Source organism: Cyanistes caeruleus, chromosome 22 (assembly GCF_971803275.1).
Source record: "Cyanistes caeruleus chromosome 22, bCyaCae1.hap1.1, whole genome shotgun sequence".
Taxonomy (NCBI): domain Eukaryota; kingdom Metazoa; phylum Chordata; class Aves; order Passeriformes; family Paridae; genus Cyanistes; species Cyanistes caeruleus.
In genome coordinates this window covers 7745294-7764256 of record NC_141722.1, presented here as the reverse complement: position 1 = coordinate 7764256, position 18963 = coordinate 7745294, and the positions used below count along the sequence as shown (strand labels likewise).

At 40.9% G+C, this 18963-nt stretch overlaps 1 protein-coding gene across 14 annotated transcripts in view; it reads right to left on the bottom strand.

Annotated features, from left to right (window-relative positions):
* The window catches only part of KIF1B (kinesin family member 1B), an 80450-nt gene that overhangs the window by 57092 nt on the left and 4395 nt on the right, over positions 1-18963 (bottom strand). For all 14 annotated transcript variants that reach the window (XM_086860847.1, XM_086860856.1, XM_086860851.1 and 11 more), the window contains exons 2-9: positions 18060-18241; positions 4167-4243; positions 2887-3066; positions 2466-2531; positions 1501-1679; positions 695-806; positions 491-568; positions 256-321 (exon numbers count right to left, since the gene is read on the bottom strand). In XM_086860847.1, coding sequence (XP_086716973.1) covers positions 256-321; positions 491-568; positions 695-806; positions 1501-1679; positions 2466-2531; positions 2887-3066; positions 4167-4243; positions 18060-18165 — 864 coding nt within the window. In that variant the 5' untranslated portion in view covers positions 18166-18241. The remainder of the gene's footprint in view (positions 1-255; positions 322-490; positions 569-694; positions 807-1500; positions 1680-2465; positions 2532-2886; positions 3067-4166; positions 4244-18059; positions 18242-18963) is intronic.

The window sequence follows — 18963 nt, the reverse complement described above, 5'->3', positions numbered from 1 at the left end:
ACAGGTCTTCTACATAAACAGGCTTCTTTTGCAAGGCTTCTTCACAGTTAAACCCATGTTTCCATCTGTTGACAGCCTGTGTGACACCCACAGAATTGTATCAACTCTATTCATCTATCAAAATACACACAGCTAATAGGGCTGAGAATGCAAGGCCAAGAACAGCAAATGATTCCGCTGTACCCCACAGATTTTACTGTTTCCGTTTGACCAGCTATGCAAAGGTTGTTACAGGCAAGGAAATGCTCTACTTACCACTTCAGCTAATGCTGAAATAACTTTGCCCAGAGTTGTGAGAGACTTGTTTATATTTGCTCCTTCCTGAGAAAACAGAAACCAGTATTATACAGTAATTAAAACTATTCAACCACGAATCTCTGCAGTCTTCAGGTTTGCAACTATTTTTCCCATACTTATAACTTCTTATTTGTCCAGCAAAGACTCCCTGTGATGCTTGTGCCCTGCCCAGCACCCCTCCATGGCCCCGCACCTTTAAGCGGGTTCCTTTGGCACCGGTGGAGTCAGCTCGCTCACTCCCAGCCAGATCCACAAGGCTGATCTTGCTGACCTGAAGAGAAAAAGCACATGAACAGGAGAATTAGCTCTTGGTGAATTAGAGCAAGGACAGAACTACGAAGTCACTGCAGGGAAGACCAGTGAAAAACAGTCAGAAAACCACTTATCTGTAACACACCTTCTCTGTGGAAAGGTCAGTTTCTGTGTCATGTTTCTTCTGAGTAAAGACAATTGTAAACACAGCATGAGAGCGGCTGCTGGTTTCATTCATGTTGGTGGCTGCCACAGTTCTAAAATACCAACAGACAAGAGCATGTTTAAAAAAGGACAATTACCTGCAGGGCTGAGAACGCAGCTGCAGGGAAATGGGAGCAAGAGGCTGCTCGGGTGATGCGCTGCCCTGTAACCAAGCCCCAACCACACCCAATACCATTATCAAACCCTTTCATTTTTTCACTCCTGAATTACTCCCACCTTCATCACAGTGTAAACAGAGCTTTCTCCATCTGTGTACTTAGTAGTCCATCTTACATGCAAGATAAAAGAACATAAGTACATCTAAGAACACTTGAGCAGCATTTATGAGAGTCTTTCTCACACATTGTTAAATGGAGCCAACAGCTGACATGAACTAATAATGAACCAGAAACTGAAGCTGGAATGCCAGCTTTAGTCCTGACCACCTGAATTAAGGAAAGAGTAGACTACTCCCATAGGTTTTTATACTATGATAGTGACAGAGTACACAGCAAAGGCAGAAGTAAATGCCAGTATAATTATTTAGACTTCATCTCAAGTAATTACAATCTTCAAATGTCCACACAGCAATTGCAGCACTAGTTCAGCACACAGAAGCAATTTCAGCTTTTTTTTTTCAACATTGATCAGTGTGTATTTCAATAATACTCCTCACTTACAAGAGTTTTTTTTTAAGTGCTAATGCATAAGAGTGATAAAAATGTATAACACACTCCCGTCACTAACCTGGCTTTGTTCCCAGCATCCATGAGGTCTGCAATGTCTGTGTAAGATGTGACTGCTAACTTGGACAGATCTTCCACATAGGGCCCAAGGAGAGGATGTTCTCGCACCCGCAAATTCCCTTTGTTCTTCGGGTTCAACAAGTCTCTGACTCTCTCACAGTAAATCTCCATGTAACTCACCTGCAAACAGGAATTTTCACAGAAATTCAGTATTTCTGAAGGTCTCCTCCACAGCATTTTAGAGCAGTAAAAATTCCCCCAGCCCACTACAGGAAAGCTATAGGTGGGTGTCTCTAGTGATTTAACAGCTTAAACACTGGCAGAGGCACGAGTCAAAAGTCTCCTGCATCACATCTCTAACATAAGCTGCTGGCCTTGCATCCACATATATGATCCTTCAACCATTTCAGCAAACACTGGTGTGTAATGAAGAGTTACACGTTGCAGTACACAATCATTTTAACAGCTTTAATATGACACAGTACAAGCATCAAACAAGACAGACGGTAAAAGGAGTCTGCTTCCAAGGAATCTCTCTTATGAACCACCAAAGCAAACTTAAGAAGGGGAAAAAATTGATCTTTCTTGTATGCAGAAGCAACTTTTGATTTTAAAAATCATGGCTATAATATTTGACAACAAACATGCAGTCTAACAGCTATCACTAAAAAACCACAAAACATCTGTAAATGCATCTTTAACTTTTCAGCCCATCATTTCTTTCAGGATTACTACACAGATAAAGGAATACTAGTTTTATGATGAGGGTAAAAAGGAGTCACAGAAAGACTTTCACATTTGTCTCAAACATGAAAAAGAGAAAAGACATAAAGCCTTAAAAAACAGAATTAAAAACCCCAAACTAATAAGAAATCAGCATCATAATGCAACGTCAATAACCCAGCACCTAAGCTCAGTTTGATGTCCCTGCATACAGACATTCTTTGATCCCTCAACTACACTCACCTCTACAGAATATGACATTTCCTCATTGCTGTTGTCATTGATTTTCTCAAACAGCTCTTCACATAGCTGGAAAAAGATTAAACCCAAGTCAGAAATGAGTCTTTACTGAGAAGTAACAAGTAACTATCAGGACATGTCATGGAAATGGCTTTAGAATGAGGGCAGCCGAAGAAAATGAACCTAATGGATCAACCACACACAGCCTCACTGGGAAGATAATTCATCTCAGTCCTACATCACTATCAACCTTATTTTGTCTAGCATCTCAACAATTGCTCTAGGTTTCAGCAGTATCATAATTCTGTACCATAGCATTAGCAGCAAGCTTTAGTTCTGGTAACTCTTACTGCAATAGAAAACACAAGTGTGAATCTCCAAGAAGCTGTAAAAAACCAAATTCCCTTTCTGGGCTGGGTACTACCTGGGGAATGATGCCTGCTTGGCTCTCCTCCTGCTTGCCCATCATGGTGTAGGATTTCCCAGCTCCAGTCTGGCCATAGGCAAAGATGCACACATTGTAGCCCTCAAAGGCATGCAGGAGCATCTCCTTCCCAATATCATTGTACACACGGCTCTGAGATGCAAAGCAGGGATCTTCAGGCTGGAAAGACACCAAAACAGCATAAATAGACTTCACCTATCATTTGAGTAAGATTTCAAAAAGCAACTGGTGTTTTTTATACTTCTATCTTGTGGGCCAATCCTTTAGGAAGAGGTAAATTCTTACACAGAGATTTTTATACAGAGATTTTTCCCAAGGCAGAACAAGATGGAGAAGAACAACAATGACAATGTCACTGCATTGTTTGTGAGTGTATCTTACTGTTAATCTAGCATTCTCTTGCTTCCTGCAATGTGGTATTTTAACATTACCTGCTCCTGAAATCTGGACAAATTTAGCTGTGCTAACATTCTAACATCGGGATCAAGATTTTATCAGACCTCTTCTGTTCCTTGATGCTGCTTATCTGCTAGTTTTCATGCATTCTGTTCATAATGTTCCTGTGACTGGGCTATAATCAACTTTCACGGCTGCTCTGAAAAACTCAGTAAGAGAAGTGAGTATTTTATTGTGAAAACAGTCTCGCTGACCACAAATTCACTCAGAAATATTAATTCTTATTCAGCATCCAAGTTACTAAAATTAATCTTAGAGAAATGCATTCTCTGTTCTTTTTACATCTTTTAGAAAACAAGGCAGGGGAGGAGGAGGTGGCAGAACAACACGGTTCTGCTGGAGAACAATTACTGGAAGTCAGTGAGAGCACAGCACCGATTCACAGAAGGGTGGGGCACAGGAGCTGGATAGGAATTTATTGCTTTTGCAGCTATTGGAAACATGGATCACTCTGCTGCCTTTTCCAGATATGCCAACAAAACCCAGACCATGTATCTCCTTGAATTGTAAGATCTTGAGCAACTATCATTTGTCCCCTGGAAAAATGAATCAACAATGCATATGTGCATCCCTAAAATATTTAGAACAGAACATTGATGGAGAATATTTTCAGTAATCTTTTGAATATTTACAAGTTGTTTTAGCTTTCTGCTCTCTCCCAAACAGGGAAACAAAACATACAATGACAAACTTTTAACCTGAGTGTGGGTGAGAAAGACTGTGTAGAAATATCTGACAGAAGAGAATGTTAAATCAAACCAAACAGCAACAACAAAACCAGGTTTTCTTGTAAAAGCACTTACCGATGTGTGGGACCAATAAGAGTAGTCAAAGCTGAAGGACTTTGGTGCTTCCTTAGGATTCTTTGGGTTGATAATACCTACAGGAAATAAAATTCAAACTCTTAGCTAACTTGACACTTATGAGCATAATCAATAAGCTGGCTGACCCACAATCCATGAATCTGAGTATTCAAAGTTGCCACATGGCACACGAGTAGGAAGACTGAAGCAACACTCACTGCCTCCTAATACTATTATGTCTGTTGGACTCATTTTAAATAAGAAGAAAAGATCTCCTAGGAGGAATATGCTGTTGCTTAACAGAATTCTATGTATTCCACACAATCAACAAAAGCCTTTCCAGATACCTTTAGGTTGTGGGTTTAATACTTGGAGTTGTTTTTCCTTCCCAGCAACAAAACTGCTTCGTATAACCTTTGCCTGTAGGGGAGCAATACACAATGGATCCAGCTGTCATTGTAATGGCACACACAATGCCTGTAGTTTCTGTATTCCAAGGAGGGTAATTTATAAGCAGAGCCCTTGTTGCAGAAGTGAATCTCTACTGCTTCCTTCTTTTTGATTCTACAGTGCTGGAAACACTTAAATCTATTATTTCCAGCAGCTGTTTTCAATACCATCTGTGTAAGTAGGACTGTAAAAAAGCACAGTCCTGAGGGTATTAGATAAACCACCTTGGATTTACACACCTCCCCCTGCACCCAAAGCAGCAATTTGCCCCTGGGAGTGAGACACTAACTGTGATGTGTGCAAATAAAGTCCACAAGGAAATAAGTCATACAAAGGTGTCAGCAGTCTTCCTGGTGATGATTTACATCCTGATGCTTATTTCTCACATATTCTGCCAGTTAGGTTTTGGGATATGAGGGCTCCTCCCTTTCCTTCTGTGATGAATAAAAATTCTATCACCCACAGCTCTTACCATTTCAAACATGAACTTAGCATCTAGTTTCACCAAAATCTCTGAAAATGTGGTTACAGGATCCCCATTAAAATCAAATCATTCCTCTACCAGATGCTGTGTTCCTGAGTAGGGCTGCTGTCCAAAATGACAGTGTGGAGAAAAGATCACTGTCTGAATTGCAAATAGCAACAGTTGCTACTCTATTTCTGGTGGCCAACTCCGTTTCACTTGGATGCACCTTGTGCTGACATTCTTGCCTTAAAAAAGCTGACAGACATGCAAAGCCAATGAATTATATGGACCAGCACAGTATCAAATTGCAAAAACTGCTTGTGGCTTTGGATAGCAACACGGGCATCAACACAGAACAAACTGTAACCTAAGCAATCATCTATGGCTTTAGCTTCCTTTCACTAGCTTTGCCCAAACAGCAGCACAGCTCCACTCACGCTATTCCACCAGTTCTAAAGAGAACAAAAAACAAATTCCAAAGACAACTCCCTGCCCCAAACTTAAATTAGTTCTCTCTTTGAAGTGTATTCCAGACCACTACAACTCCACAATTTCTCATTTAAATATTTAACATCAAAGATCTGAAAGGTAAGGGAGACGTAATCCTTGTACCTGGAAGTTTCCACCCAAGAAAGCAGTACAAGTAATAGAATCTCCACTTTAGTGTCTGAAAAGGCACTACAAACTTGCCATTAGCTCCCCTTTCTTGCTTCCAGCCTAAATTTGATCTATCACATTGGAGAAGAGTCAAGTTCAAGCTCTGTGATTTATGCAAGTCATTAAATTTAGCTCTATTTTTTTGTCTTTTTAAATCATTGTTATTATTATTTTTTTTTAATTTTTTTTTTCTACAGACTTTCCTCAGCCCTTCACACTGAGTTCCATGTCCAGCTTGCTATTTTGAAAATCACTTTATAGGATGCATGTTTTTGCAAAACATATCTTGAGAAATGTATCAGGAGAGGGAGTTTAATGTGCAAGAAAGCAGCTCTGTCAGAGGTTGGGAATGCAGCTGCCTGGCCAAAACCTTCCACTGCAGCAGGAATGGGTCAGAGAAAACCTCCCAGCTGCCCAGAACTCTGCATGCTGCCCCTCACCACTGTGATCCCAACAGCCTCTGCACTCAGCTTCTGGTCCAAGCCTATTCATCCCTATTCCTGTTTCTTGCACAGAGGCTACATCCTCCATATTCAGAATCATTGTTTTCACAGAATTCTCAGTCTACAAATGAATCCAGCAGAGCTGACTGGATGAGAAAATACAAGATTATGACCTCAACAGATTCCAGCACTGAAAGCCTCTTCATCTGGGGAACAGAGCAACCAGGTGGGTGCTGCCAGCATTAGTGATGCCTAATGTAGTCTGGGTTTAAAACCGGTGATCAGGCAGGCAATAATGTGATTGAAACACCTATAAGATAACGAGACATCTAAGAAACCAGGAATTCAAACTGAAATAACTGACCTCACTTGCAGGTATCTATTACACCAAGCATCATCTTTGGAGGGCCAAGAAAACCCATGAAATCTAGCCACTTTTAAAGCAAGCTAATGGGTACTTCTGAAGAACTTAAAAGACTTCTCATAGTACAGGTAAGCTTTATCCTAAAAGTTCATGTGCCAAACTGGGAAAAAAAGAAATGACAATGCAGAAATTAGACTGAGTTGACAACACTGATTTTATGTACCCTGTTTCTCAACCTGCTGTTTTCCGCTGAACAAGGAATCAAATACAATTAAAACAGAAAGAGGACTGTCTCCAGTCTCTCCAATATCCACAAGAATACTCACAGCTTTTCAGTTACTTTGTTTGGTTTTTAAACCATGCAAGGCCAAGATGAATTATCTTAGTGAATCATGAACTAGGTCGTCATCTATCTCTTCTCCCCACAGCAGCCTCACCGCACAGTCCACACGCTAATGGTTTAATTACAGAGCCTCAGGAAATGAGAAAGGCAATAAGGCAAGCGATCACAGCAGGAACTCATTAATAGTCTTTTTATCTTACAGAATAAATTTGTTTATCTGCTATTTCAAAGGTCCAATGTGGCAATTAACTCTTCTGTTTGCAAACTGACACTGCTGCTTTGTGCTGCAGCTATAATTACCATCAGCATGGCACCAGAGCAGCTCTGAATGCTGGAGTTAGCCAGTTTCTGAGAAAATCCCTCTTTCAGGCCCCTTGCTCCACCAAGAGCCAATTTATTAGGTCATGGGGTATCTTCTAGCTTTCCACAAGCTAAGCTTTCTGCACCAGACACACTGGAAGGGTTATTTGGCAGAATCGCCGTCTGCTACACCACTGCTACTGAAACAGGTCCCACCTGGAACCCCCAGCTGAGGAGGATGAAACAAGCTGAGGATACTATTTCTCTGCTGCAGTGCCTGAAACCTCTTCTGGGATCAAAGCAGCAATCACAGCAGGGGTTAATGCATATCATTTTCCTTTGGAATGAAAGGCCAAACAAAAGGCATGGGAATGTTCATGGGATTAAAATATTTTCTACAAATCATTGATTTGGTTGAGAGATAGATAGATGCCTGTATTATTACTTTTCTTTATTTGAATAATGAATTTCTGGAAATTCTGAATAATAAGCTTCTCCTTAAGAAATAATATTTAGATCTTTTCTGCCTTTGTATGCAAATAAAGTAATTACACGTCATAAATTGAGATAAACAAAAGTGCACTGTGTGAACAGCTCTGCAGCAGTACCCACGTGAAGCAGCTGATTTAGTACCCACTGCCATGCCCACCTAGAGACACAGCCCGCATTTTAAAAGCTTAGTCTCCCCTTACTCTTGTGAGCCAAGCTGAGCTGCTTCACACCCTTCCAAGTTTCTTTAAGCAGGACTAATTCACATATTCTCTGGAGCTCAAGCAATTTAAACAATTCTTTTTAGCCACTTAACTGTTTACATTTGGTGGACTTTTTGATACCTGTAACTACAAACATTTTATATCCGACCAACAGGTAAGGAAACACACAGTTTTAAAAGAAATTTCTTCACACCAAATAATCCAATTTTTTTTTTAGAATTATATAATTCTAAAAAATATAATTATATAATTCACCAAATACTGCTTGGTCCTTGTGCAGGACAAGTACATAGTCAGAACAGTATAGAGGAATAAAAGGAAAAAGTAGGAGCACAGTAAATGAAAGAATTATACTTTTAGATGTGCTCTGCCAACAGTAACAGGGCAATCTCCACAAAACATTTGGATTTTAACATAGCCTTACTTAAACAGGCAACTTCATCTTTTGGCATTTTTATTTCCACAGTCCATCCCACTTGTTCCTTAATTAACATTTTCTATACCATCCACCATCTGCTTTATCAGCTAGCACAAAAATAACATATACTTCCAACCTTTCAAATCTATGAGCTCAAATTCATCCCTTGTATTTTAGCAAACATTGTAGCAATACTTGAAAGACCACTATTGAAATAGTACCCATACATTTCATAATTTGTATTATATTGCGTTCCTGTTGTCATTTTGGACATCCAAATTTTTTGCCTTATAATCCAATTTTCATTTCTGAGGCTAAAAATCAAAAAGCACAGGTCAAATATTTGTTTGTTTTACAGTTATTACAGTTATTACTTTGTTTTACAGTTATAACCAGAGTGTGGAGCACAACTGAGAGCTGATGCAAAGTTAAAATTTTCTAGGGTATTTCCAACTGGAAGCAGCATTCTGTCTTTCTGAACACACACAAACATATTCCGACTTCAAGCCTTCATTTCTGGACTTACACTTCCAGTCTCCTTTAAAACTAACCAAGTAAACAGACAGTGGGAAGCCTACAAAGTGGAGAAAAAAAAAATCCACAAAAACATGGAAACTTAGCCAAGATCAGCCCCCTCATTCCATTCCCATCTACTCAGTCACATAAATATTTTTGCAGGCACAAAGAATGACTAGAAGTGCTTCTTAACCATTCCAAACTCATATCAGATTATGACACTGAATTTGCAGTCCAAGCCTGATCTGTTCTCATCCCAGTCATGCTCCTCAGCATGTCACAAATCTGGCAGATTAGAAATTATCTGCACTTCTGTATCTGGGGATGCTGAGAACACATAATTCCTTCTAATAAGCTCTTGGAGCAGAGAGACAGAGTGCAAAGCACTCGAGAGGCAAGAGCTGCAACTATTCTGTTGCCTTCTGCATTCAAAGTCAAGGCAGTGGAGTCACCCGGCAGGGCCCGTTGGCAGCCGCCAGGCGCTGGGCCAGCCCCGGAACGCGGCACCGGCACCCCGGCCGCCCCTCAGAGCAGTCCCGGCACCCCGGAACGCCCCTCAGAGCGGCACCGGCACCCCGGAACGCCCCTCAGAGCGGCACCGGCAGCCTGGCCGCCCCTCAGAGCGGCACCGGCACCCCGGAACGCCCCTCAGAGCGGCCCCGGCATCCTGGCCGCCCCTCAGAGCGGCACCGGCACCCCGGAACGCCCCTCAGAGCGGCACCGGCACCCCGGAACGCCCCTCAGAGCGGCACCGGCAGCCTGGCCGCCCCTCAGAGCGGCACCGGCACCCCGGAACGCCCCTCAGAGCGGCACCGGCACCCCGGAACGCCCCTCAGAGCGGCACCGGCAGCCTGGCCGCCCCTCAGAGCGGCACCGGCACCCCGGAACGCCCCTCAGAGCGGCCCCGGCACCCCGGAACGCCCCTCAGAGCGGCACCGGCAGCCTGGCCGCCCCTCAGAGCAGCGCGGGGAGCTCCGGAGCGCGGCCCCCGCAGCCCGGCCCCCCTCACAGCGGCAGCAGCAGCACCACTGCCCGCGCCTCCGCCTGCCATCAGCTGCTGCACACGCTGGGCTAGCAAGGGGGTCAAGGGACAGACACACTGAGGGGTTTTTAAAAACAAACAAACAGTTCCTAATCAGAAATGAAACCCAATTATGATGAAAGTCGACTATGGAACTGGAAAAACCGACCTTCCTAGATTTGTGCAACGCAGCCTGCTTTGTCGTTAACATCTGCCATTCCCATACTGCTACCATAACAAGGCAATCTGAGGGGAAAAAACCTCTTTAATTTCTACATATGAAATAAAATTACATTTCTTCTCATGAGGAGAGGCTTCACACCAGCCTCAACAATTCTCCCCGTGGCGTAATTATACTAGCTCAAGCACACATTCCTACCAAATGCCAGCACTCAGTGACAACAGCCAGCAAGAAAAGCACTGTCTTCACTTTTGATCTCCTTAATTATTAATAAAGAAACAAGCAGACATTTCCAATAATCATTCTGATATCGACAGAACTTTGGAAGGGGCAACTTCCGGGGAAAAAATACAAAATAATTAATTTCCATGCCTTCCTCAAACTCTGTTTGGATCAATATAAGCAGTAGTTTTATTATGTTTGAATGAACAATTTATCCAAGGAAAAAAATCTGGGGCTTTCAGAATTGACTCCACAAGACCAACTTAACATTAAATACAGAGTCTCTTAAAAAACATGGGTCTGGAAAATATATCTGCACCATCTGTAGACTAGAATGACAACAATGGGAACATGTTCCTTACAGAGAGCAGGGTGGAGCAGGCATTATTTGCTGGAACGTGAATAACACCACAAAGACACGTTTAATACAGGCTTCTTTCCTAGGCATACACTGCAATCAGATCTATGGCCATAGTGCTTTTGTAAGACTTTCAGGGCTGTTATTATAAGAGATAAATGAAGGGAAATGGACACTTCCAGCCCATGAAGCAGTGCTTGCTTTTCAAAGCATTGTTTGCATTTTTCAAATCATTAAAAGGGAAGGAAACCAAGTAGAAGCTAAGAACAGCTCATTTGGAATTCAACCGGATTCTCTCCCCACTGTGGAATTCCAGCCCTGCACTGGGAGAAAGGTTGGCTGGGGGAGGGAGTCAGGCTCAGCAGCACCAGAGCAATGCCAACGCTCACAGAAGCTGCTGGAAAGCCGCTCTCATCCTCAGCTGCTCTTAGATCCAGGAGCTATAAATACCAGCTCTCCAGCTGGTGTTCTTGGAGAACAGCACGCCAGCAGGCTCTGCAGCAGGCAGGAGCCAGCCGAACCAGACTGGTCTCCCTGGCTGAAAAGCTGACCCAAAACCATTCCCAAACTTGCACTGTCAATGGATTACCTGGGAATGTCCTAGTGCAGAGGCAGTGGGTCAGGTTTGTGTGTGGAGCTGGCTGACAGCTCCAGCTGAACTCGGGGCTCTGTTTTCTGCCTCAAGACAGGTAAAACAGGACCTCCCTTCACCTGCTCCTCTGACTTGACATCGCCAAAAGCCAATGGCCTCTCCTAAGACCATCTTCACCTTCAGACACATGCCAGCAATACATTAAGAGAACAGCACGTAGCACTGGAATCCTGGGGAGTCAGGTCTTAGGGATTTCAGGCCAGTAATTAAGTCAGTTTGGTCAGTTCTTAATAGCGGATGTCCCTGGAAGAATCTGTGTAGTGAATGAAAATATCCAATTCTTAAGGTAGTTCCTATTAACAATTTGCATTCTCTTTACTTCTACTTGCGTACTGAAAGGTGGCAGTTTATTTAAGCATTTGATAAAAAGAATCACCTCTAGAGGCCTAGTTCTATGTCAGTGGGCACTAATTCTGAAGGGGAAGCATTTCACATGGAGAATCACCACTGACAAAATGTTCAGGGTTCATTAGTAATACCTCTCTGCTATAGTTCCATAGTAACTATACACAATGTAGTCTAACTGCATTTAACGTCAGCTGGAGCACCCTAGTCATCATCCCACAGTCTCACTCCAGAACCAGCATTTGCATCTCTAGCATTTAAAGATCACTACATGTTCATCTTCCCCCAGCTCCTCAAAGTCACCTTCTAAATTTTTTTTAACAGTGCAGAATTAACACTTCAAGCTATTTTTATTTAATCGTGAGAAAGGCTTTAGAAGGAAAATCAAGCACACAAAAAATCCACATATTTGTTTCTTCTCCAAAAAAATATACCAGGCTTGTAGCAAAACATATGAGCTGTAAATACTGCAGGGCATTCAGAGACAGTGACTAAGAGAGACTTGTGGACACAGAAATCCCCAATGCTGCAAAACACAGGGAACTCTAATGTATATATTGGTAACAGGACAGTCATCAGAAGAGTGTGGGTAACCTCTGCTATTGTGACCTCTTTGATTTGTCTTTCAAACCTCAACCACAAGACCATTCAGGCATCCTCCATGTGACACCATTTATCTCCCCATAAACAGCCTGTTTTGATAACACACCCACCACAAATGCACTGCAGTATTATCATATTGGACAAGCATTCATTTAGCTTGCACCACTAACAAGGATTTACAGACCAGAAGAATCAGGGTAGGGGTGAAGTGACATTCCTGCAATGCTGTTTATTTTCCCAAGACAACCTCATCATGCAAGATACAAATAGAAAACATTAGAAACACTTGGAAAAACAAACAAACAAACAAGAAAACTAAGCTGTATGCTTTAAGAACCAATGCTTTATGGCAGGCAGAAGACATCAGAAAGGGAATATGCTTATTTTTTTGAGATATCTAAAATTATTTTCATAAGACAGTTTGTGAGTCAAAACTATACCAATGAAAGAGATGGCTGAATTACTGGTGAGGTTACCGTACTCTATGAATCTCTCAATAGTTTCGACTTTTGTATTATATTTCAAGTACCATCAATTCAGACAAACACGCAATAAATCAAAAGCCTTTTAAGTTCAGTCCTGCTTTCCCAGTCATTTTTAATTTGCCCCAGAACAACTGCATAAAGCAGTACAAATCTTAGAAGAAAAAAAAAAAGTAAAGAAAAAAACCAAAAGAAAACGGAAATATTTATTTAATGTAAATTAAATATTTAATAAAAAATAATTTAATGTTTCTGTATTAATTTTTTTTTGTTTTTTGTTGATTTTTTTTAATTTAAACATGTAAGTCTAGAACTGAGGTTTATACACCTTAGGGAGAAAAAAACCTCAAACAACAGAACAACCATTAGAAGAAGTACACCTTTTTTTACCCTACAGCCCCTACAAATTAACTCCAGAATGTCTTACCAAGGTTTTCTGATGCCAAGGATGCCTGGATGAGAAGCTGACAGCCATATGTCTGCAGCAGCAGCTGGGACTATTGTTGCTGGCAGATGGGACCACTCCACTAGGCCTATTTTTATTAAACATCCAATACCTTCAGCAGCCACATAAGAACCTGCCAACATTACTGAAACACAGAGACTACTGCTGGGTTAAAATCCCAACACGTAATTTTCAGTGCTGACCTGAGGATCCAGGTGCACTCAGCCCTTCCAAGACGGTGCAAGTGCACCCTTCCACTGGTGTCGTTTCTGACAAACCAGAGCACACAGAAATCACAGATGAACCAGAGTTTGAGAACTTTGGTTCACTCTGTCACCTGCACATACAATGTGCTAAACCCTACTTTCATTCATCTAGTGCACAATTAATTGCAAGAGACACATTCCAAGTAGGGTACTTCCTTATTTCCCTTTTTCATTTGTTTTGTTTTTTACACATGTATTTAGATTTTTAAAAGAATAAGCCTGCTGGGCTCTTTGCTAGTGATTAGTATTTAAATGCTGTCTTGTATCTACTAGTTTGAACCTCTTCTTCAATTTCATTTGTTTTTATTTATGCATTATTTACTTGCAGGCCAGATTATCAAATCATTTCCACAAAAAAAACTCAAACCAAACGACCAAACCAACGAAAAAACCAAACCAAAACAAAAAAATCCCTCAAATAAACAAAAGCCAAACCAGAAAAAGCACAACACTCGGGGAGTGCTTAGGCACAGAACAGCTTCTTTTTTCAGCTCAATAACCCAGGGCAGCAGCTGCCAACCTTGTTTATATTTGTTACATTTGAAAAGCCCGTACTAGAATGAGCACAAGAACTACTGACACACAAAACACTCTTAGATCTATAGCTCAGCTTTCATGTATTACACTGCACTATCTTTTTCCCACTCACAACAAAACATTCATTAATTAACTGGACAGGAATAAGTAATTAATACATTGTGGGCAAGATGCATTGGTGTAAACCTTTCTGAACAAAAATTGGAAAAAGCAGGAATTAAAGATAAAACATATTCAGTCAAGATATGCTGAAAACCATGATCTATACTTTAATTATTAATTTCAAATTCACTTGTGAGTTTGGTCACGATAAGCCACCTATTCAGTAATGTAAAGAATATACCCTTCAGAACCCAACTCCAAATGAAAACATCATTTTGGCCAACTGAAATCACTTGCTTAGCAGGTGCTTTTGAAAACAAAGCTTATGTTTCTTAGGATAACTTCTAAGTGACAATTATTTAAAAAGATGGCCTTTTCTGAAATTAATCCCACTCAGTTACTGTTTTGATGGAGTTTCTTAATTACTAATTTGATGGTGACATTACCTCTTCTTTGGGAAGTAGTCTGCATTCCCAAGTAAACTTAAATAGCAGAATTTTACACCTTATAACTTGTCCTAAGATTCCTCCATTACCCCTACCCCCACTTCTCCCATGTCCACTGAAGAACTTCTGGCAGTATCACTCAAACTGATCCCATCTGCAAATAGATATGATCAGAGCTGCACTGGCCTTCTACCAAATTCCAGGCCCTTAAAGCAGTCAGCACACACGACTTCAGCTGAACTGCAGAATCTCAGTTTGGAAATGTGTATTTAAGACATAAAGACTGACAATTCAAGTGCAAGATGCAAAATAGCAAACAAAAAATAAAAAAAAAAAAAATAAAAGACAAATAATATGTCTCAAGTACTGATTTCAAAATTTCCGTATTTTGCATCCTTCCAGCAGAAAAACAGAAGTCCCAATTACTCACGGTGTGTTTAACATTACGGGTTAAAGATCTTACTACGAATTCTCTTTTTTGGAGATTAAGATACCTAGAACTGTATTCAGCTGCATTGTCATTTTTTAAACAGTGAGAAATCATAAAGACAGAGACCCACTATGAATCTTGATCTCCTAGAAGTGAATGAAATGACATTAAAGCCAGATAGGATAACAAGTCAATTCTGTAGGAGTGCACAAGCAAATTATGCTGTTTTGCTCCTAAAGCAAAGAACTGTGTAACAAAATTGAGCATAAGCTTTCTAACCCAGAGGGACGTTTTGCTTTGCTGGCAAGCACCCTGTGAATGACAGGCAATCCCCAAAGCTGTAAACAGCCAAAGTCACACAAAAACTGTCGAACAAAAGCAGCATGTCAGGCAACAACCCTGGTGGCATTCTGACTTCAAGAACCTACTTCATTATATATGTCAAAAAACACTCCTTTTCTCACACATTAATCTAAAATTATTTATTAATAAAGTATGCCTGTCATACATTTAATTACCTGTATCTTTATAGAGTTTTTAACATAATCCTGAGCACTTTGCCTCAGTTTCACTGTAATGCAGTAGCGTCTGCCAATACATTTATGAAATTCAGACTTCACCAAAGTTTAAACGCAGGACTCACAAAGGATTTGCAGAATAGCTCAGTCAATCAATACATACAGAATTTAAAGTTCAAGTAACTGTCGAAATCCCTTCTTAGCTATCAGACTTCACAATGTCTCATCAATCCGGTATCACGACAGTCCATTAGGCTTTAATTCCAAGATAAGGGAACTTAAACTGTCTTGGAGGCTTAAAACAGTCACTACTCAGTGTATCACCATCCTCTCAGGTTTGCCTCCTGTCAACTTGATCAGTGCATAAATGAAAAAATAACCTTCTCAGAGGCAAGATATCTAAACCTTGATCACTTCACTGGCACATTTGTAGGTGTAAAGCAGGAACTCCTTAGTCTAGAATTACTACTTAATTTCCTTTATTTTCAAATTGCTGCATCAGATAGGAGTCTCAGATACACTAATTTCACTTTATGTGCTCAGCTTTTAGTCAGCAAGTTCAGACCTTAATAATGAGAAGTTCAATAATGAAACTGGGGCTGCAAAACACTGAGCAACGTGAAAATGAAAGAATCTTTGGCAGAATGGCACTTATGCCCCCCAATCTAACACGCAGCACAAAAGCATACCACCTGAAGAATTTCAGCTGGAATTTGTGTGTCACACAACTTGGTTAGGAAGATTCTTTGGCAAAAAGATTTCTGCTGGTTTTTTCCCCACCAAACAATGCCTTATTCATATCCTTTATTATACAATCCTCTTCTGTTCAAGCTACTCCCCTGTCCATTCCTTTCTTTTATGTCTCCTTTAAGAAGGAAATACAGGGAAAAAATATCCCACTGTTTGTAACAATGTTTAACTACTGCAACTGATGATTCCTTTCCACAGCCTGTAATGGCCCCGATGACTTAAACCTGACCATCTGTCACATCACCCAGCTTGATCTGAGCCAGAGCACTCAAATAAAAGGCTGCAGATTAGAACATTGCAGAGTATAAAATACAGCAAAAGAAGTAATTTCTGTAAAGACATTTCCAATTAGATAAAGCTGAAGTATTTTTCTCCCTCTGAAAGCTGATGCAGCTTCTTGGAAATGTGTCACTGTCATGCAGCTCCAGCGTTCAGAAACAGAACCAGAGTCTGGCCCAGGCCACAGCTCCAACTCAGCCAAACAAACTGCTGGACACTGACTGCTCCCCCTTGTTGCTGTGCCACAAACAAGGTGCTTCCACAGGCTCCTGCAATTCAAACACCTTAAGTATCTAAAATTCCAGCAAGAAAAGCTTTACAGAGGTACCCAGTGGTGCTGCTGGAGCCCAGAGCTTGGTGGCATTTCCATAAGAAATGTCCTCGAATGAAGTCTGCAGCTCCCCCATTCTACACTGGGGTGCAGTGATGGCACAAAAGCACCTGTTCCATATGAGATTACTTCAAACCCCTCCCATCCCTACCTTAAATGGAAATTTTGAAATTCAACCCCAAAAAAGTTTATTTGTGTAGTACTGCCCATAAGGTCTGAAGATAAGAACTTTCTACACTAAAAAACAAGCTCTCTTGACACCTCTTTTCCAATGAAACCATAAATACTATATAATTTAAGTTGACCACAACCATGACTTAAATTCTATTGCAGAAGCACAAGCAAGCTGACGTACAACCTCGGCAAAAAACACCAAGGGAGAGGCCTGTGTGAAACCTCCTTTGTGTTAACAGGCATGAGTAAACACTCAAGTAATCACACAGCAAAATAACTCAGAGCTCTTGCAGTGTCGCTTCCTACAGCTGCAGACAAGACGGCTCTACTTGATTACCTAACAATGAAAAACTGCCCCAAGAAGAGCAGTTCATGGGCAGAGCTGTTGGTCTGCACATGAGGAACGACACTCCCTCAGATGCTGTCAACACTGCCTTGACCTCAGCTACGAAAAACAACCAACCCAACAACCAAACAAGGTGTGCCCACACACAGTTTCCCACAGAACAGCATTCTCCAAATTACACCCACAACAATTATATAGGAAGCTTAACACTTCTAATTGGTTAGAGAAGATGATTTTATGTCTGTTATTTTGCTGTCATTTAGACACCTGCTCTGGAAAAGCATCAAACTTGATACCCTTTTCATCTCAGCTTTCTCACCCAAATTATGTTCTTAACCAAAAGCACACACTGCAGAACTAAAGCACCCGATCCAAGCAGGACTTATACCCCTGCAATTATCATGTGGTGGTCTGCAATTTATCCCTGTATGTGTCTACCCACATGACATTCCCAAACACTGAAGTTCACAAAAAGGTTTTCATTTTGGTACTCCAATTTTTCTGTAGAATTTTCAGATCAGCAGAAGCAAACACCATAAACAACTGCATAAAAATCAAGATACTTAATATTTAGTCACATTCAGAGGTAATGACAGCCTCAGAAAAGCAGAATAACTAAAAGATTAATTCTACATGCTATAATGTACACAGTTCTCAGTGTGACAGAAGATAATATTTAAGTAGGAAGTTTGGGAACAAAAGAAAGACTCCCTTACAAGATTAAAATAAACTTACTGGTTGAATTGCCTTGCATCTGGATGATGCATTTGGATTCTTTGCTGGTTTCTCGGGAATTGAAAGGCCGCACCCGAACAGCCACCTTCACGGAAGCCCCCGACATCCTGGCTGCTTGTAGTACAGTCAAGGAATTCAAAGTGATCAAGAGCCTTTCAAGTTATCCTTCTTGTTGGTGTTTTCTGAGGAGAAAAACATCATTTAGTTATTTACAGCTATTGTATTCAAGATGTTGATAAAATTAGGAAGGTTCAAAGTTACTTCATAAATGCAATTTCTGCTTTGCAGATCACCACCCTTCCCCCCAAAAGGTGCCACTTCAAAGCCAGAACTGGAAATACACTTCTCAGTACCTGTTCACTGTCTCCCTATTCAAAAGTTTCTGTCACCTGAAGTAGATCTTTTGAAGTGTACAAATATTTGTTTTCATTACTTGGTTTTCTTCCAGAAAGTACGAATGCCAATACCAAAATAAATATCTGGTTACAACATGTGTTAGGCTTAACCTAACAAAGATAATTTTAGCAGTAAAGACACAGCTACTTAAATTTCATCATGAGGCAATGACCATATACCCCATATCCAGGTTCTTGCATGGCCAATCCTTGCTGCCACAATGCTTCAGCAGTGATATTAAAACCAACTCAAGTGTCATGGGCCACAGCTCACTGACTTTCAATACAAATGACTCCAGAGAAAAGGGTGCACCCTTAAAGAACCCCTTGCTGTCCTGGGAAAGTCCTCCTCTCAAAGGAAATAACTCATCAACTACTTACTACATATCTACTGATTAAAGGACATGCTGTAAGGAAGAAGAATCGAGAATTATTGCCTTCAGGGTAAATATTACTATCTATGTTCAGGTAAATGTCCACCATTAAATTCATCTCCATCATCAAAAGAC